The following is a 21,590-nucleotide window of genomic DNA, read 5'->3' as shown; positions in this document are numbered from 1 at the left end:
TTCGCAGAAATTTATTTCTCCATCGCCCCCAAAATCTAATTATAGACCATTTTAACGTGAAATACAGTCAAACCATATCCGAAGATTCACAGAAATTTTTTTTTTTTTTTTTCTGTTTTCTTATACTTAAAAATTTATGTGTTGTGCAATATCACGCCATCTGTCGTGAAATTAGACACAGAAAGTTTTCGTGAGCATTTGAATAATTTTAATAATTCCCAAAACGTACATACATACATACGCAGAACGCGGGCATATGCCCATACGCCAGCATAATAGAGTCTGTTTCTTTTCCTGTAATGAAATAAATGATAATTGGGTTCTGTTTTCACCAATGTTCAGCTTTATTCTTTCTTTTCAATTCCGTTCTGGTTGTTTTGATTCGAAGAGCGTGGAGAAAGCTCTTGTCATGGAACCAAGGTGGTTCCCTTCTTTTGTGCCGTTTCTTAATGAGACAGCGCGAGAGCGGATTTCTAATCCTCTTGTTGTGGTTTTCAATTATCGCCCACTCGAGCCTTTTTGTGACTAATAAGAAATGAACCTCATTGCGAAAGGACGCAAATTTGCATTTATATGGGATATCGCTTTCATTTTATGTGATTTTTCATTTTTTTTTGTGAAATGTTCCAGATGCGGTTCGAGAACAAAATACCTCAACCGCCCACGACTTCACGAGTCTGAAGAGGTTCCTAGAAAACACATGCGTACAGGAACCTTTCCACAATGTTTATCTGATGACCTTCGTGGTCTTTTAGAAAAATTAATTGCTCTATTACATAATGATGGGGGTGATGAGTAATACACAGGGGGGTCAAGAAGGTTTAAAGAATATCCTACGCGTACTAGATATTTAGAGAATACCAGGATTCTTAATTTCCCCATCTAAACGCCTAGGGTTACCATACATCCTCCTTTTTTTTATGTCATTTCAAGCGTCCTCCTACGTTTTATATAATATATCCCTTTTGTCCTCCTTTTCAGGTTTACGGGATTGTTTTTCTTTTTTTCCTGGGAAATTTTTTTTTTTGCACTCTGAAACACATATGTTTTTTTTTTTTTTTTCTCGCACATTTTTACACGCTTCAACGATTATTTCCCAAGTTGCCTTCCAGCAGGGCAGATGCCACATATTTTTTCACCACAGCCCTGCTTGCTCCAGAACAATATGGAAAAGACAGTCCGAAAAACAGCCCTGGAAAAACAAAACCACAAAACCCATTCTAAGAATACCATTGTTAGCTCACCAACAGCTGATGCCGTATACTAAAGTGAGAGAGGGGAAGAGTTATATACATCTTCCATTCAGAAATGAAGAAAACATGATGTAAACAACACTCAATGCTTATTCCTACGGTGAAATCGATTCTCGCAAAAAAAAGCAACGCTCCGGAAAGAAAAAACAAACCTTCATGGGTAGATGATATAGGAAATGAAACTCTCCCGCGTTGCTTCAGGCAAAGTAATAAAACTGACCAGACTGTGTGAGCGATTCATTATAAATAAGGGGAGACGATCGTTGTTTGTCCTTTTTTTCTTTTGTTTTTTTTTTGAAGTATTAGTTTCAAAAAAGTTATTGTGGTAGCGGTTTTTGTTTGTAAAGTGGCGTCATCTTTTGTCGAAATTAGAAAAAATTATGTTTCCGAAGGTGCGCGGGCAAGCGTCCTCCGTTTTCGAATTTGGTAACTTAGTAACCCTAGTGCTGCTTTAACTCGTTAAATGGGATTTAAACTGTTTGATTCATATTGTTGGAATTGCCATCTACTCTCAAAATTAGAGATGAATAAGCAGTGAAAAGGTCTAGCTACATTAGACTTTATATAGGAGCGGAATTTTTCATTCAGTACAGTTACTTCCCCATGAGCAAAGCCCACAAAACTGATACTCTGGATAAAAAGTTCGGCTCTTTTCTCGTCCTAATAAGGAGACGTCCAAATTAAAGAACCAGGAAGCAGACGACAAGTCAAGTGTGAATTTCTACTGTTTGATTCGTACTGGTTGTGCTGCTGCCATCTACTCCCGAAGTTAAAGATGACTCATGCGGTGATGATAAAGTTCGGATAAAAAAAACAGAAGCAGAACTTTTCATTCAGTGCAGTTCCTTACTAACAAAGCCCACAAACTGAACTGAATAAAAATTTCAGTTCTTTCTATGGAGCATGAGACATCCAAAAACAAATAACCTAGAATGAAGCAGACCATAGCAGAAACATTCATTCAGCACAGTTCCCAACCAGCAAAGTCCACAAAAACTAAACTAAATGCCAAGTTCAGTTCTTTGAGGAGTACGGAGGACGTCAAAGAACCTAAAATGAAGCAGACGACAGCAAAAAATTTTTCACTCAATGCAGTTCCTTACGAGTAAAGCCCACGGACTGAACTAAATGACAAGTTCAGTTCTTTCTTCGGAGCATAAGGAGACGTCAGAAACAAAGATCCATCCAGAATGAAACAGACGACAGGTGAAATGATAATTTCCACTGTATTTGATTTCCATGTGAATGAGTAGCGTCATCTATCCACATTTGTTATATATGTAGAAACCAGTTTGCAAGTTCATCAACTCATCGCTAGATGGGGCTGTACAGGTCTCATTTATATACACAGGGTGTCCTTCAAGTCCTAATTCAGCCTTTATCTCATCAACCGTTCATCGTATAGGCATGGTTCCAATTTAAAAAATGCTCAAAATGCGTTCAGGAATCATTCTGTACCAGTTTCGCGATTGAAAATAAAGTGTGTCGTGTTAATAAAAAAATCTAAAAAAAAATAAATAAATCATAAGAAATCTAAATTTTTATACGATCACCCTAGTAACCAAGTAATACAGAGCGATTCTTCAACATATTTTCAACTTTGTTTTAAATTAGACCCATACGTACCTTACAGGATACCCTGTATAGAGAGAGAGGTCCATGAAAAATCTTAAGGGGAACCCGTTATGTGCCTTGCTGCAGTATGTGAGTTCAGTGGCGTCTAACGAATTAGCTCGAGTGAAATGGGGGGGAAGGGGGCAAATTATTTCAGATTTTCATTTATTCCGGAATAATTTCTTTTCACCAATTCTGGGATTGTTTTTCATTCATTACCTTTTTAATTAATTCTGAAACTATTTCTTTCAGTTATTCTGAAACTATATTTTTCTGTTATTTATCTATTTCTATATTAAAAGTTACTCTGAAATTATTTCTTCTAGTTAAGTTCTCTTTTCAGCTGTTCTAAACTTATTTCTTCAGTTTAATTTATTCTGAAACTATTTCTTTCTGTTATTCTGAAATTGATTTTCCAGTTATTCTGCTACTATTTCTGTCATTTATATCTCTCAGTAGCTCAATATGTATCTTGTCTAGGTACATCTTTCGGTTAGTGAACTTGTGTAATTCGAGCTCCCTTCCACCTTTCATTGCAGTAGGATTCTATTTTCAGTTTCCTTGTTTCCCTTATCCTAGAAATTCACCCTGGCATAACCTCTACCACAGAAAAGGGGATACATATACACTTAGGCGCCAATACCAATTTTTCAGTCACCATGGTGGCCTGGCGCCTGGTATTTTGTCCAGCCCTGATCTACACCGCGCAATGAAATATAATAAGTAAATTTCTTATTTATGAGAAAAATTAATATTAATATAATTTTCTTAAAAATTTGTTGTTGTGTGCTTAGATTTGCACAGATACTCGGCTGAAAACCTAAGCATTATTCTGCCGAACCGAATATTCGGCAAAAGGACCGGATACCGAATAGCAGCCGAATATTCATCCCATCTGTAAGCGAAGAAGTTTCTGGAAATTATGATCCCGAGTACCGGATATCACTAATCGTAGACAAAATATGCAATTTATGACAAATTCCTCTAAAATTGCAATTCATCGACAGCAGTTCGACACGAATCAGTGAGCCAGTAAGTTAGCGAGGAATGGCCGAGTGAACCAGTAAATGATATAATAGTTAATGAGTGAGTGACCTAGTGAGTGAGTGAACGAGTGTCATAATGAGCGACACAGTGGTAGACTGAGTAATCTAGTGAGTGAGTACAGACCAGGTGATTGAGTATGTGACAGAGTGAGTGACCAGGTGATTGAGTTTGCAACAGAGGGGAGTGAGCTACCTAGTGAGTTGATGATAGAATGAGTGGCCAACTTATGAGTGTTACAATGAGTGGCCTAGTTAGTGAATAACAAAGTGAGTGATCTAGTGAGTAAGTGAGTGTTCTAGGAAGTAAGTGAGCTACCGAGTTATTAAGTGAGAGTGCTTCCTACTGGAGGGAGTGATCGAATGACATAGTGAGTGACCTTGTGAGCAAGTAAGTGAGTGATATAATGAGCAAGTAAGTGAGTGATATAATGAGCGACCTAGGGAGTAAGTGAGTGATGTAATGAGCGACCTAGGGAGTAAGTGAATGATATACTGAGTGAGTGACCTGGTGAGCAAGTGAGTTGAGGCAGTGAGTAAATGATAGAATGAACTACCTAGTGATTGAGTGAGCAAGTGAGTTGAGGCAGTGAGTAAATGATAGAATGAACTACCTAGTGATTGAGTGAGTAACCTGTTGAGTGAGTGAGCTCATTCATTCACTCGTTCATTTACTCACGTCGAACTGTTGTCGGTGAATTTCCCCAGCGATGAATTTTTCATTCGGTGAATTGTTGCTCGTTGAATTTCCTATTCAGTGAATTTTTGGTCGGTGAATTTTCCGGCTGTGAATTGCGGGTGATGAATTTTTCTCGCCTCTGAGGAACTCCCTGTCAGTTGTATCGACTCCCTGGTCAGTTGCAGGGCCTCTACTGGAGGCGGTTTTTCTCGCTTCGGTAAAACATTAAGAAGTTTGATAAGATTAATTCTACCGACGAATACTTGTTGCGGGTGGGGGTAATCAACTTCACTTTATTTACAGGTATAACAGGAAGATCTAAATCTTAATTCGTAAGCCATTAATTAATTCCTCAAATTAGTAGAGAACGGTTTCCACTGAATCTCGTGTTTTCGGGTTCCAGTATAGAGTACGGTTATTGTACGAGTCCACGTTATCTTTGCAGCAAACATTACTGAAAATACATGATGCCTCATCAACTATAAGAGCTTCGTGCTCATACCGAAGATTTCCGGACTTATTAATAACGTAACAGCATCGGGGGGATGGGGATAAATTATAGAACAGTATGATCTTCTCTCGAGTAGTATAGAGGGGAGTTGGAGCCAAAAAAAAAGGGGTTTTATCGCCTGCAAACATTTTACTCCCGAAGAAAGGCGTTCGCGACGCCAGCAGGCAGCGCCTGAAAACGCCACGAGATGACCTACTAACATTTTCACACACAGGCGCATAACAAAGACTGCAAGAGAAGAGCATACGCCCCGATAATATTTCTATTCCAAGTATGTACGGTCCCGTTTTTTTTTTTTTGTTTGCGTGGCTTTGATTGCGTGCGAGGACGGAAAAGACCGTTTTTCCTATGCATTATGTGACCGCAGCTTTGTTGAGAGAGAGATGGAACTTCCTGGTCTAATAACTCCACCCAAAAACTTTCTAACACCCCCTTGGATTTTGAAGCGAAAGGTCCGATGGAAGATCTCGCTTTTTAAAGATTAATTGGTGTTTTTCCTTGTCGGTATTAATTGTTTGGTGTTTGGCCGGTAATTTGGGAATCACTGCGCGTGTTTGTGTGTTTATGATGATTACATGTTTGGGAGATAATTATAGCTTGTCTTCGTATCGTATCGGCCGATTTGTTATGAATGGAGGGAGGGAACTTGTGCATTTGTTTCGTATATCATTGGGGGAGGTGAGACATACTGGGTGTCTCAAAATTGACTGACTCATGATAGAAATGCGACGTTTGCTGCATTGTGCTTGAGAAAAAAGTAGATTTTTTGTCAAACAGAATTTCAAAAGAAGAAACAAAATTTTCCAAGAGATGGCGCCGAAGTCCGGAAATTTGTTATATATATATAGTATATGGTTATATATGGCTATATTTGTTATGGCCATTTTTTTCTCAGCTACCTCGTTGGGACATTTTGCCTGTTGTGGCCTTGTTTTTGTATAAACAAATATCGGGGTGCCGTAGATGAGACTTTAACAGCTCATACCCCACTCCATCATCGCTCTGCTAATTTAATGCAGTAGTGCATTGAAGCCATGGTTGGTATATGAGAAGAGGGATGATGGCAATTCGAGAGTCATCGCACACCATCTCTAAGATAGCAAAAAATTTGGAAATGTGGCTGGAAGTACACCTTAGAAGGGAAAAATTAGCAAATAATACAAGTACATGTCAGAGACTCAGAACATTGGGTCTGGATATCTTGAGAAAATTTTTAGGTTTTTTTGAGTCTATATAAAGGTATTAGTGCTATTATAATTGGTGACTTCACGAAGATGTTCATAGCCAGGGTTGAGAAAAGAATCATAACAGTTAATCCATGATTGCTTCAATCTTGGTATCTCTATGTATATGCTCATTTCTAACAAACAGGAAGGGGTGGGGACCTGGTAAAACTTCGGAGTGTTACGTTTTAGAAACGTTCAAGAGCAATAATATCAGGATTTCTGGCATACATCCAGGCAGGAGCTGCGTAAAGTAATGTAGGGCATACGATCAATTTATAAAAAATGAGTTTATTGTTGATAGAAGGGGCCGTATTGCCGCCTGAAAAATTTTACTAGGACCTGACTTGTTTGGATTTTTTAATAACTACAGAACAGTGATGATAAACGTTTATCGAAAATTACACCAAGGTATTTATGTATATCAGATGGTTGTGTGAATAATGTTTCCTTGCACGTTTATAAATGCATTTGTGGGAAGCTCAATTTTTACAGTTGCCCACTTAAAAACTTTTTCCCAGCATTCAATTGGGCCCGACTTCAAAGATCCCGCTCTTCAACTTTTTGGGCCCATCCCTTGAAGATTTGATAAGGCTTTCTCAGCCTTTTTATCTGTACAAATTATGGCACTATCCTCACAATAAGTGGCAGTGATTCCTTTTGGTGCCACTGGGAAATCATGCATGTGCAAATTATGATGTACAGGGCCAAGGACACTGCCCTGAGCAATATGGATAAGCCGCCAGACAAGAGAACTTGCATTTGTTTGATATAACATTGGTGAGGGTGACGCGTACAGGGTGTCCAAAAAATCACTATAGTATTTGAAAGATCAATTAAAAAAATGATAGAAATGCACCTTTTGCTGCATCGTTCGTGGGAAAACAATAAATTTTCAGTGGGACAGAATTTAAAAATTGGTTATGAATTTTTGCCGCAGATGGCGCTTGTAGCCTTAAAAATTTAAATGCGATATCATTAAAATATCCATCATTTACGATCGGATTGGAATTTGCATTCGACAAACAATGACAAGCGGTATAATGACTTGTGATAGAGATATTGCGTTACCCAGGTTGCACTATGGAGGAGGCCTTCCACATTACAGGCCCTTAGCACCCTCGGCAGCAAATCCATCGGAAAATATATTTGCTTTTGCGAAACGCTGTTGTGCACTCACTGAAAACTCCCTCTACCACCTTTGCTATTGGGATTCGACCATTCATTCTATGGCTGAAAATTCTTGTTTAGATGTCTTATATCACCTCTTAAAGTTTTTCCCATGAATCTAGAATCATCCTTGTATATCTAGCATAATAACTCGCGAATTCTTATAAATTATGCGCCTCTTTCGCAAACTTGGCACAATAAAAATGAGTGAAACGCGGTAGGCTCAGGAATCGGAGGGGCAACGATTGGTCGTGAATTGACAATAGACAAGGCAAACAACGAAAGTATTATTTTTATGGTGAGAGACAGTAGCGAGATAGGCCGCCAAAGCTGTGTTATTTTTAACAATTTTTTTATATCGCACACGTAATCTTACGCTATTCTTACACAAGACTCAGACGGAATTTTCCGCCTACTGAACAAAGATATACACGCGCCATCACGAACACTCCTTATAGCTCTAGTACATTAATTTAATTTTTCCTCCTTTTTTTCAATAAATATCTCTTGAATGTGCATTCATTTCTTTTTTGGCAATTCAAAGATAACGCCAGTGCCGTAACTAGGCTGGGGCAACCGGGGCACTGCCCTTTTCCCCCTTTCTTTGTATAAGTGAAAGTGACTAAATGTCTTTTTTTTTAAAATATATATATATATGTATTTTATTGTATTATATTTTTATTATTGCATTATATTATTGATTAAATGCAGTTCTTATTAGTAATTTTTATGTGAATAAATAATTGTGGAACGAATTATCCGTGTTTCCATTATTTCCTATGAGGGAGTTTGATTCGTATAACGAATACGTTCACAGAACGAATTAAGTTCATTAACCGAAGTTCCACTGTATATTTATTGTTTCATTTATGTTTGTGTAATTTCGTATCTCTTTGTTTCGAATTTCAACAGAGGAGCAAGAGAGGGTGCAAAAGAAAGTCTTCATGAATTGGACGAATCACTGCTTGTCGCAGGTAAGAAAGAGCCACGTTGTCTTCTTTCGAGGCTTACTCCGACAAAAAATAAATGCATTTTTGTATTTATCTATGTTCATCGTTTGTATTTTATTACTGTAATATATATATATATATATATTCGTTTTTTTTCTTCTCATTAGCATGACCCACCAATGAGCGTAAATGATCTCATAGAGGACATGAGAGACGGAGTGAAGCTGATCGCTCTCATCGAATTTCTTTCTGGCGAAAGACTTGTGAGTTTTTGGTTGATTATAACGAAATTGAATGGAGCTCATCTCATTACGATTTCGACTCGCCTTACGCTACTGAAAAAGAAATTATTATTAAACTGCTAATTTGCTCTCGCAGAAAAAAAAACTTGACTCTTGAAGATTTTACATGACCGTTTTTAATTATTTGGATGAAGGCAAAAGGCTTTTCAGGAAGTTAAAGAAATATTCAACCGGTTTTAAAAAAAATGATGAAATTTTCAAATAGATAATTTTATAGGATGGTATTTATTCACGGTATTATCACGGTATATGTATTTATATTTCAGCATCAAGAGAGAAGCCGACGGTTACGACGTCCTCATTTCCTCAGCAACGTTAACCAAGTATTAGATTTCCTCGCACGGAAACGGGTAAGTCCAACAATCAGAAACTCGCCAAAACCTTCACTTTATGGTGCGTTTCTATCATTTACCGTTCTTTTTTTACTCATTTCTTAAATTGTCCTGTCAGTTTTGGGACACCTTGTATATGCACATACAGGGTGCCCTGTTATGTACTAATGCGGCCTTCATCTCATCGATCTAGCGTCGTAAAGGTATGGTTCTAGTTTGAAAAATGCTCAAAATGTGTCTAGGAATCACCCTGTACCAGTTTATAGAGTGAAAATATAGTGTGTCCTAAAAAAAAAACAAATTTTTGTACAGTCTCCCTATCCTCAAAAACCCAATTAGAAAGTTATTTTCTAACGGGAACCACAAAAAATTATTAAATTTACAGTAAAAAACCTTTTTCCTACGGAATGGATTGCTTTACAAATAAATATCACGTTTCTCTTGATCGACATTCAAAAGAGTTATCGATATTTAAATTTTGTAAATGTTCCGTTTCTAGTGAAAATCAATGGAAATGATCAAAATTGGAGTTGGTTTGATCTGTAAAATTGAAAATTTCTACGCCACCCGTTGATCCCAGAAAGTTTCACCTAGCCAAGGAAGGTGATTATTCCACAGTGGACCTCGCGGGTCATAGCGACAGACTCGCATCGCGAGGAACCGGATTCGAATCTCACCGTCGCCGTAGTGGTCGGCTGAAGTTGGTTTTCTGTGGTTCCCAACCTCGAGGCACGAATGCGATCTTCCTTTCAAAAAGTCTCACCACAGAGAGCAACAGGCGTACAACGATAAAATATTCGATCATTATACTTCACTCACAGTTATAAAAATCGATGGCAGATGGTAGCACTACAGTCGAATCCCGTTATAACGAACTCCAAGAGATCGGAGAAATCACTTCGTTATACCGAAATTTCGTTACAAAGAAATTCCACGTTTTTGCATTGTTCCTATGTAAAGTGATCTGGAGTATTAGAGAAGTGTTCGTTAAAACGAGATTTTCGCTATAACGGTATTCGTTAAAACGGGATTCGACTGTATATACCCATAACCAGCATTGCATATTAAGAAACCTCCCGTTAGGTTCACAGCATGTCCACGCAGGGCCGTCTTGAGAGCATCATGGACACCATGGCCAAGTGATTTTTCTCAGGCGCTATCTCACAAATTCTCGAAAAATTCAACTACTCATTTTTCCGAGGCACCTGTTCTCCCGGGTAGGCTCATGCGTTAAGACGGCACTGCGTACACGCACATTCCAACACGTATCAATTCGTTAGAAATTCCGCAGAGGAATGTGGACGAGGTGTGTGTGTAGTTTAGTAGTGGAACCTTCCCATAACGATAATTCCTGTTAGTGGACACTTTCACTAACGGATGCTTCCTTGATTTACATCGACAAGACTCGGTGTATTTTACTGTCCATTAACGGACACTCCTCTTTTGGGGACAAAATTTTCGATGCCATGAGTATCCGTTATCGAGAGGTTCTACTGTAGAATACGACTTTATAGAGTCGTTTCTGAAAAATGTTCCGTTTTGAAAAGAATCCCTTAACGCCAACGGGACAGCCACTTTGTTATGTTCCCTTTTGGATGGAAAGTACCGACAGGGTGGCAACTTGTGGGGAGCAGGCTGGTCTCGTGCCCCGACCGCTAGGCCCAAAGGGGGCGGAAATTTTCATTCTGAAACCTCTTCTTCATTACAAGGGGGCGTCAAAATGCACGCTTGCCCCAGGTGATCAAGCATCTAGTTGCGACCCTGAGTACCGAAGTAAATGAACAAGGTGGATATCTTCCTTTTTGGTAGAAACGACTAACTTTTTACACATTGTGATTTCGACCAAAAATATCCCCCTTTGAATGCACCTTGTTGCATAACCCGACGAAGATCATCCTAAACATTCAGAAACTGTTGAAAAGTGTATTTTGAAAAACAGTGGAAATGTTCCCTTTTGAAAACAAGCTCCTCGGTTGTTGCCCTGTCTCTCCTGAAGCCGACAAAAAAAGAACAATTCCATGTTTCTAAGTGCAATATTCGCTGAGATACTTGATATTTGAAAATTGGAGAAAAGTTTGAAGAGAACAGCATAAAATAACGGACAACGTTCCTTTCCTTCATTTTTATGCTATTCCTTCCCAACTTTTCTCCGATTTTTGAATTAAAATACATCATCGAATATTGCACTTAGAAACAGGGAATTGTTTTTTTGATGGCATCAGGAGAGACAAGGCAACACTTTATTTACATTTGGAACTTAGAGAACGAAGGACCGTATAAAAATTTAGTTTTTTTTTTAATTTTGTGACACACTGTATTTTCACTCTCGAAACTGGTACAGAATGATTCCTGAACATGTTTTGAGCATTTTTCAAACTGGAATCATACCTCTAAGCAGAATGGTTAATGAGATGAAGGCGGCATTAGTACTTACGGTACACCCTGTATATTTTTTTCGATTTTTGTCAATTGAAATAATGGAGTGTGTCTATTAATCTCACAGATAAAGCTGGTGAATATCAATGCAGCAGACATAGTCGATGGGAAACCTCCAATCACCCTCGGTTTGATATGGACTATCATTTTGCATTTCCAAGTAAGTCCGGTTGAAATTTTCGAGCTAAATAACATTATCTCATAGTTCATAATTTCAGTGGCAATACACATACATTCCAACCTTGGAACCAAGCCTCTCAAGCGGCAATGTTCATGGCCTGGGAAAGGAGAGGACCCCCGAAAAAAATCGAAAAAACACTTTTTTTGCGAGGGGGGGGGGGGGCATTAGCAGCCTATCGTTTAGTCGAGGCTTTTTTTGGTACACGTTCAAAATTTGGCAAAGATTGGTATGAAATTGGAGATTCGTACTGAGAGAACACATAGACAATCAATTTTATGTATATAGATGTCGAGTTTTTCGTTTTACAGCGTCATCTGTGAGTGAAATTTTAACTTTCATTCCCTTAGTAAAAAGAACTCTAAGCCACGATAAAGTTATATTAGTGTAAACAGCAATTTTTTTTTTGTGTCAGTCGTTGATTTGTTATTAATTTGATATTTATTCTTTGGAGATGCGGTCTTTGCGAGACAGTCTTTATGTACTCTATAAGATAATTAAAGGTGACGGGAAATAGGATCTATATCTAGGAAAGTATATCTATAGAAGCTATAGGATAATGGAGTGCAAAGAAGTTCTTGAACAAAAGAAGTTCTTAAACAAAAGAAGTTTCGAAGAAAAACCAGACTTCCGTAGTTTTTCACGATTCACCGCACTTCCGTATTTTATGGTAGAAATCCGTAGTATAGTTGGCAAATATGCACGCACACACATCCAACTGAATTTTGTTTATCAACCACTCAATTAAAATTTTTTGCGGCGAATAAATACTCAAAAGCGCATTTCTTGGTGGTACTAACAACACCGATTTAGAAAAGACGCCATCAGCAGCTTAAATTTGATGACAAGTGATAATGTTGCTTCTCGATATATAGCGATAATCCGTCTACGACGATCATTTTTCTTGGTTTAGCAGAAAATCGTTATATCGAGGTTTTACTGTATAACTTTGGAAGTGATAAATATAATTAGTCCGTTTATATTAATAAATAAATATATCTATATTTTCCAACTCGCTTCACAGATCGAAGAAAAGACGAAGCTTCTGTCGGAACAGATGGCGTATCTCCAAGTTAGCAGCAGCAGTAGTATAGATAGCATCGGTAGGGTATCTAGTCCTGTTCCTGTCACGGCAACTGAATCGCCCTGCAAAATGTCGGCCGCAGCTCCTACCACAGCCGTCCTCAAACCCACGCCGAAGGAGAGGTGGAAAGGCAGTGCTAGAAGAGCCCTTCTACAATGGGTCAAGAACAGCATCAGCCAGTGAGTGGAGACATTTTTTTGTTGGCCTTATTTTCCGATCTCATTGACGTATCAGTCTCTCAAGAGTTGAATCAGATAATCATAAGCGAAATACATGTACTTCTTGCGCAGGCGGTAAAATATCGCTGTGTTTAGCGATATCGTTTAGATTGCTGTAAAAATCTTCCGTAGCGTTTCTTAACTGCGCTGATGGGCAGGTAATCCGCAGGCAAACTCTAAAATTCAATTCTAATAATGAAAATGATGTATGCCGCAAATATTGGTAATATACACAGTATTAATGATTTACGGGAGTCACCGCCAACAAACTCACCAAAGGAAAATTCACGACAGAAAAACTCAGTACTGCAAAATTCACCGATTTATTGCCGGAAATGCACCGTCAACAATTCACTGCGGGAAAATTCAACTCTATACCAACCGTGACCTCCGCTTTATCCCCCCCCCCCCCCGTAGGGCAGAGCAGAGGTCTTCGTCCTTTTTCTAGTCGGGAGCACTTGCCTGTACCGATCATCAAAAGAAGAGCACCCTTACGACAAGTTTAACAACATACGAATGCATGAAACCGGGATGATTTCAATCCTTGAATGCAATTTTTACTAGGTCTTCAATTTGTAAGTTTATTAAATGCTCACGAGTACGAAATCTGACACGAGCATCGAGCACTCAGGGTGCTTCATGGAATACCGTGGTTCTCGAGAGCTGAAGAGGGAGGGGGGGGGGTTATTTTTTTCCTGCAAAATAAACACTATAATCTCAGCTTGGGGGGGGGGGCTCCCTTGCGTACGCCAATGCTCGCGTGCTCACTTATTTCACTTGCTCACTCACCAACTCACTTGCTGACTTACTGAGAGTGGTGTTCACCGACAGGGTTTAAACTATGGTCACAATTTTTGGATAGAAGATCGTCACGGATTGGTTTAAAACCTGAATTTAACCAATCCGTGTTGATTTTCTATCGAAAAAAATGTGACAATAGTTTGAACCCTGTTAGTGAATACTACCCTAATTCACTTGCTGACTTACTTGCTCACTGGTTCACGCTCACTCGATATATCACTTTGTCGACGATGAGTTGGTTGAATTGTTTGTTAGCGAATTTTTTTTTTTTTCCCTAGCGGTAAATTATCAAGTCAGTGAACTGCATGGTGGTGCATTTTCCAAATAGTAAATTTTACTTTCGGTGATTTACTGTCGGTGAATTTTCCGGTGGTGATGAATATTCCGCACACGAGTCTATAGTGGTCCGTCGAACTGTTTCAGACATTTTACTTTCGTCCTTAGGATTTGAAAGGTTGTGAAACGCTGTTTTGAATATAAGCCAGTTATATTCAGTGATCTCTGACTTACGCGCCGGGCAAGGGAACAGGAAGAACAAAGACGCATAAGTGAGAGATGCGTATAAATGAATAGCATTATTAACTTATATCTCAGATCGGAAGTGCAGAAAATCGTCTAATAAGTGAGAGAAAGGAAAAAGTTAGAGATGTGTGTATAAGTGAGAGATTATACTGTATGTGCTATTGATACCACACTATAATATTATGCCACTACGACGACGAAAGGAACGCATGACAATGATCTTTCCGGAAAAGCATTGTTATTTGAAGTTTCGAAGTGCGCTTCGTTTCCATGGTGATCCTCTGGGAAAACGAAAGCGGACAAAGAAACGAAACTTTCGCAACAATGAAATTCTTTGTACATATCATTTTAAACTGGTCTTTTTACCGATCCCCAATTTTTAAATCCTAGATCATAGAAAATAATCAAGTTCTCCAGCACATCCAAGAAGCTCTGTAATCATTCCGTTCGAGTTGAATTTTTTCTTAATTGCTGGTTTGAATAAAGACCGCTACACGCTACTCTGATGTGACATGGACGTCATGGTCAATCCATCGTGGTCCCACGATGAATTCTGATTCGTGGGAATTTACCATGTCACGGGACCGCGTCACGTCAGAGTAGTGTGTAGCGGCCTTAAGGCCCTCCTCATAAGGGGATTCTGATTTTGTCTAGGGCGGCACACATATACTCGGAACACACATTCCGACATGCACTGATTCGTGAAAAAATCCGTAGAGGACTGAATGCATACTTTTGCATGTACGGTTAAGTATTAGTTGTCTCTTAATCTCCGGGCTATATATACTCAAGATCGACCCTCATGAATAATTTTTGACAATATGGCAATACATTACTTTCATTTAATTATTTTATTCTTTCATCGGCAGACGTTTCGGGATACAGGTGAACGATTTCGGTCCCAGCTGGAGAGACGGCTTAGCTTTCCTGGCTATCATAGATCGAATCAAACCTGGGCTAGTCAACATGGATGTGCTTAGGAACGCAAGTAACAAGGTCAGGCTCGAAACTGCTTTCCGCATCGCCGAAAAGGAACTCGGAATCGCCAAGCTGCTCGACCCTGAAGGTATCGATATATTCCGTGTTTTTTTCTTACACCATCTGTCACACATGCTCCACCCATGGGCCGCCAGACAAATGCACGCACCACTGGAAACTAATTAATTGTTTGAAAAAAAAATTAAGTATTGCCCAGGGCCTCCGGACTGGAGTCCTGTAACCCCCCACCCTTGGGGAGCCATGGCATATAGCATATTTCCAGATAACTTCAGTGACCAGTGGCATATTCCGCGCCCGAGTGGCGTTGTGGTAAGATGCTCGTCTACCACCGTGAAGGTTGCTGTCACGGTCCTGGATTCGAACTCGAGGGAGGATATACATTAAGATATTTTCCCTAACGAACTTGAGGCGAACACCAATAAACAGCGCCTTCATTTCCAACCCATCTCATTAATGGCAGTAAATTGCAATGTAGTGATATGACCAGAGTTGGTGTTTGGTGAAGTAGCGGCACATTTTTCCAAGTAATTTATGTAACCAGGGTGCAATTCCACATCACTTAGGTAGCTCGTGCACGTTCCCAGATAACCACGGCATGTTAAAAAATAATATGAGTGACCCACGGCACAGTTTCGCAGCACTTAAGCTGCCCACGGCACATTTCTGGATCATTTAAATGACCCGTGGAACATTTTCAGATCATTCTAGCAACCCGTTTCCAGATCACTTGAGCGACCAGCGGTGCAGTTCCGAATCATTCAAGTGACCCGCAACACATTTCTATATCACTTGAGTGACTGCGACGGCGTTGTTCCAGGTGACTTAACAGGCCCGCAACACTTTTTCATACCAATCGAATGCCCCGCACTCTTCAAAAGGTTGGCCACCCTTTGATCTAACTAATATGTAGGCATTGATAGATTTTATGCAGCACCTTACTCTAAGGCCGTGTACACATCGGACACATACGATAAGCAATACAACCCGCAACTCGACACGGATTGGTCAAAAACCTGAAATACTCAACAAGAATTGGTTGAATACCCGAATTTCAGGTGTTTTAACCAATCCGTGTTGAGTTGCTGGTTGCATCGCCCCATTGTGCATTTAACTAGTGGGAATGCCAATGTAGTTTCTTTATGTGCCCTGTGTTGGGAATATAACCTTTGTTCTTTTTTCACCTCTTCTCAGATTTCGACGTTCCTCACCCGGACGAGAAGTCAATCATGACGTACGTAGCTCAGTTCTTACACAGGTATCCAGACACTTGTGCCTCGGCAGAGGTCGTCGATGCGACAAGTCTGAGTGGCGTCGACACCGACTTCGACGCACTGTGCCAGTGGCTGGACAAAGCTGAGGCGTTCGTCGCCGAACACAAGAAATACAGTGGACCAAGTGAATACCAGGTGAAAACTGAATAATCGTATTGCTAAAATTGCCGAACGTCGGCTATGCGAGAGACTACTGCAAATTGCAATAAGCAGAATGTATTGCACAAAAAAAAACCCCATTGATTATGAGTTGGGCATACATGCCCAACCCATGGTCCGCGGGCCAAATGTGGCCCCCGTAGTCATCTGATATGGCTCGCGACCTCAAACCTAATTTTCTAAAAATGAACAAAGCGGTGCATAAGCAGATTGCTCAAGCGACCCGCGGTGCAGTTCCTCATCACTTAAGTGGCCTGTGGCACATTTCCAGGTCACTTGAGCAACCGTGATATATTTAAATATTTAATTCAATAAAAATGATGGAAGGAATTGGTAAAATGCGGTTTCCGGAAAAGTTATTATTGCGAAGGGGGAAAGTTTTTAGGTCCAGAAATTTTCTTGTCGATAGAGGGCGTTTCAGGAAGGAGCGGTTAGACCCGAACCTTTCTTCAATCTCTTCTCTATCCAAAACGTTTGTAACGATTCAGCCAGTGATTCGTGGCTGAGTTAAAAAAATCTTCATCGATAGTGCTTTATCCACCAATGTCAACATTATAATATAAACCTTATGTAAGAGTCAGTAACAGTAAAATTCAGAAATGAGGTGTTAATCGTATACCCTGCATTTTATAGGACTCTGGTTTGCATATTCCCAGTAATTTGCTTTCGTGCGACGCCATCTATCTACAAGAATTTCAACTAAATTTTTCTTCATGTACCAACAAAAAAATCCTCTTCGTGGAGAATAATTTTTGTAAAATCCCAATTTTTTCCTTCAATTTTTATGAATTTTCAAACTATTTACGAATTTACGGGACACTTTGTAAATAAGCCAATACCGTGTTTCCCCGAAAATAAGCCTTAGCTGAAATCGTCAATGAGACGCATTTAGCAATAAATGTTGCAATACATGACGGATGTATTGAAAATATATCATAAAATGATATAAATATTATAAAATGATAATAATTTATTACTATTATTATTTATTATCAAATAAAAATATAGTTAAATGATATCATATCATATAAATTTATTCTTGAAACAAGTTAAAATATAAGCAAAAGTTAATAAATTTTCAATTTTCGTTAACACCCGAGCAGGCCTCCTTGGACGAGAAGTGAACACACTTAAATTTGAGATGAAAGTTTAAGAAAAGTTCTTTTATAAAACTTTTAAAAAAAAGCAACCAGTAACGTGTTGGTTACAATCTAACAAATGTAACCGAATAGGCTGATTAAAAACTTAGGTGAATTAAAACTTAAATTATGTGTAATAACTTTTCTAAAACTTTTATTGTGTAATCCTGGCATAAGGCCGGAATTATACTATAAAAGTTTTGTAAACGTGCTTTTTTATAAAACCTGAAAAATACAACCAATAAACAGATCGGTTGCATTTGCTCGAATGTAATCGATCAGCTTATTGGTTGTATTTTTCAAGTTTTATAAAAGCACTTTTACAGTGTAATCCCAGGCCTAAGACATATGCAGGCTACCCAATGAATGGCGTTGACATATGCCAGGGAATTACACTATAACAGTTTTGTAAAAGCTTTCGAAAAAGCAACCAATAAGCGTATGGGTTACATTCGAGCGAATTTTTATCAAGTTTTGTAAAGGAACTTTTATCAAACGTTTTAATTCCCGGCCATGAGTAAACAACCGATACAGTTCAACACTGAGAACCAAGCGAAGCGACGAGAGTATTTTTGGTTCGGCATGGACACATCGCCTCGTTTGGTCCTGGAAATCTGAACTGAACTGCTTACTTATTTTAAACGACGACACCCAAGAGAAACGTTTTATGAAGTTGCAATTTTTTGTGTAACCATCATTCAAAAATGTCTTCAAAAAGACACAGTTATTCTACCAAAATATAAGCCCTTAACTTGGGATTTTTCAGGATGTTACTAATATAAGCCCTACCCCTAAAATAAGCCCTAATGCATTTTTTGAAGCGAAAATAAGACCGCGTCTTATTTTCGGGGAAACAAGCAAAAGTTTTGTTTATATAATATGAACTGGTTTGCTTATTCAGTTTGTGCATTTCCGTTTCAGCAATTCTGTGCCTTAAAGACGGAGATGGAACAGTACCGTCCAATTTACGAGCGGGTGAGGTCGACGTCTCCGCGAGGGAAGAGGCAGCCGATGATAGAGAACATCGAGAGGCGGTGGACGAGACTCGAGAGGGATCTCAAGGATTGGCAGAAGAGCTTGGACTGCGGGCTTCCGCCACCTCTCAATGCAGCGGCTCAGTGGCTATACGAAGCTGAAGCCAGGCTATCGCAGCCACTTTTCGCCGACCCGTACTCCGATTGGACAGTTCCTAACATTGACGCATACCTGAGTGACCATTGCGTAAGATGATATTGTCATAATATCTTCAATTGGAATATTCATTTACCTTATTTCTTACCATACGCAACCGAGAGGGGAGTTCGAATGGGATTATTTTTGATTATTTATCGCCTAAGAATAGATTTACATAGGCCGATTTACATAGTTCGTGTCTGTGAATAATCTGAAAATAGTGAAAGCTACATGAAAGTACGAATTATGTGCGTTATCTTCGCAATGATTAAATCATATCTATTCAGCTGCACGGAGACGAAATTCTCATCTGTGCGAGACATCGTTTCGGCGCCCCTTTGGTGTACAAGTCACCACAGTATAAACGACATCGAAAACTCACTCACTCATCGAAAAAACTACACTGGCTTCCAAAAGTTAAGCACGCGACGGCTTTGTATAACATAACGACACCACTTCAATCATGTCCCTCTGGATTGAGCGGTTAGTGCATAGGTTCACAAACTTTTTACATCCATCACCCCCCCTCCTCCAACTCAAGCAAACCCATAGGATCCTATGTTACACTCGAAGCTTCTACCGCCCCCTGGACTTTACCATCGCTTCCCGGGGGCGATATTGTCCATTTTGTTAAACTCTGAGTCAGTGGAACACAAATCCCTTCATGTGGAGCCTTCGGAGCACTACTGGTAGATACTGTTTTACCAAGTGGCGCTCAATATGATTTTATCTGTGATAATTCAAATAATATGATTTTATCTAAAATATTTCGCATTACCGCTTTCGGCAGTCTTTAGTTCAATAAATGGCTCTCCCTTCTCATCTCATCACAGCTCTTCAAAAAATGTAAGGTCAGTCACCTTAGGAACCACTCTAATTTGACATAGGGTGCCACTTTACATTATTACACTCCTTGTGAATTATATACACATGATGTCCCAAAACTCTACCTATAAAATTAGAGTGCTAATACAGTCGACGCACGATATAACGACCTCTCCTTAGTCGCGTCGAAAACGAACGTGATATTGGGAGGGTCGTTATATCGGAATTAAAACATAAATGATAGTCGTTCTACGAAAACATTTGGGACTCTTATACGGACTTATACTACAGATCGCTGTAACGTGGGGTCGTTATAACGAACGTTGATTGTGGTACTCGTCAAGACAAACACTTTTGCCAATGGAGGCCACGATTACAATCCAAGAAGCACGCTTCTTGAGAAGTCGCCAAAATATGGTGACCTTGCTCACATCATGAGGGCTGTGGCAGGGAAATTCTTTCCAGTCACAAGTCATTATGGTGGGGATAATAAGTTTCTTTCCCTCTCATTCCCTGAATCTTAAGGATTTTTTTTCTCTCTTCATTGTCACCAGTGGCTTAAATCCCATATTACTTTTAATCCAAGTCTTTTGCTACCCTAAATTCCATTAGAATAATTGTTTGTGTTGACGTGCGCTATCATCGCCGCCCCTCCCCCAATTTTAGAGGAAAAGTTCTATTATGCATTTGATTTGTCAATTTTCAAATTCACCCTATCATTTATTCTTACGTGTTCAAAAGCCGCTGTAAATTAGATGCATGTTTTTACAGATGTTTTTCAAGAACCTGGACAGCCACATAAACACTATAAGGAAGCTGAGGGGTTCTCCGACGGTCGTTTGCCCCGAGCAACTCGAAGACTTGAGTCAGAGATTCGATCGCGTCTCGGTCCTTTCTCACCAGAGGCAAGTCAGACTCGAGTTCGAGAGGAACAGGCAGTTACTGCTGTCCCTGTTGACGACGGTCGAGTCGCAGCTGAAGAACTGGAATCAGAGGTACGGGTACGTCCCTGAAGTTCAGCGACTCGCTCAGGAATACAAAGTGAGTACCTGTGTTACTGAAATTTTCCTGCAGTTATACACATTTAACTTTTCCAGTTAATATCAACCGGATGTTATAATTTATTTTTTGATTCCCGCAGAATTTTATTGAACAGAGAGGAATTTTCCAAGAATTTGATAAGCTTTATTCCGAAACCAAGAAGAAGGCTGAAACTGCACATCATGCTGGAGCCCTAGGTATTACAAATAATTATTTCTCTAGCACATATGTACAGTAAAACTCGGTTGTAACGACAACTCTGCTATAACGCCAATAAGTCGCTATGCGGTCGTTCTGGCTTCGTGCTGGACTCTCTCCGTGAGGATCCAGCTTCGAACCCCGATGACGGTGCAATGGTGGTCGACTGAAGTTTTCTGCGATTTTCCAATGTATAAACGTGAATACGAGCCGGTCTCTCATTTGAAAAAAGTCTCTTCGCGGAGAGCTGTCAGACTTACGTAACATGAAAATTCTAGCATTTATCGTCTTTACTTCAAAACATACAAGACAGAGGGCAACAACACGAAACAAGCATAATTCTGAAAACACAAATACATTAATATGATGATGATGGCATTACGATGATGATGATGAAACTCTCACCACATGCTCCGACACGCATCAATTCGTTAGAAATCCCGCTGAGGAGTGTGTACGAGTTTCATGT

At 39.5% G+C, this 21,590-nt stretch overlaps 1 protein-coding gene across 3 annotated transcripts in view; it reads left to right on the top strand.

Moving 5' to 3' along the window:
- The window catches only part of Msp300 (Muscle-specific protein 300 kDa), a 326,596-nt gene that overhangs the window by 61,318 nt on the left and 243,688 nt on the right, over positions 1-21,590 (top strand). For all 3 annotated transcript variants that reach the window (XM_089245642.1, XM_089245623.1, XM_089245633.1), the window contains 10 exons: positions 8,406-8,467; positions 8,611-8,706; positions 9,012-9,095; positions 11,581-11,673; positions 12,716-12,954; positions 15,186-15,382; positions 16,507-16,721; positions 18,806-19,105; positions 20,654-20,923; positions 21,024-21,120. In XM_089245642.1, the coding sequence (XP_089101768.1) occupies positions 8,406-8,467; positions 8,611-8,706; positions 9,012-9,095; positions 11,581-11,673; positions 12,716-12,954; positions 15,186-15,382; positions 16,507-16,721; positions 18,806-19,105; positions 20,654-20,923; positions 21,024-21,120 (1,653 nt within the window). The remainder of the gene's footprint in view (positions 1-8,405; positions 8,468-8,610; positions 8,707-9,011; positions 9,096-11,580; positions 11,674-12,715; positions 12,955-15,185; positions 15,383-16,506; positions 16,722-18,805; positions 19,106-20,653; positions 20,924-21,023; positions 21,121-21,590) is intronic.

This window comes from Pholcus phalangioides, unplaced genomic scaffold, assembly GCF_987345545.1.
Source record: "Pholcus phalangioides strain wild (caught in Gottingen) unplaced genomic scaffold, Ppha-v1.0 ptg000003l_1, whole genome shotgun sequence".
NCBI classification, from domain to species: domain Eukaryota; kingdom Metazoa; phylum Arthropoda; class Arachnida; order Araneae; family Pholcidae; genus Pholcus; species Pholcus phalangioides.
This window is presented reverse-complemented; position numbering and strand designations above follow the sequence as displayed.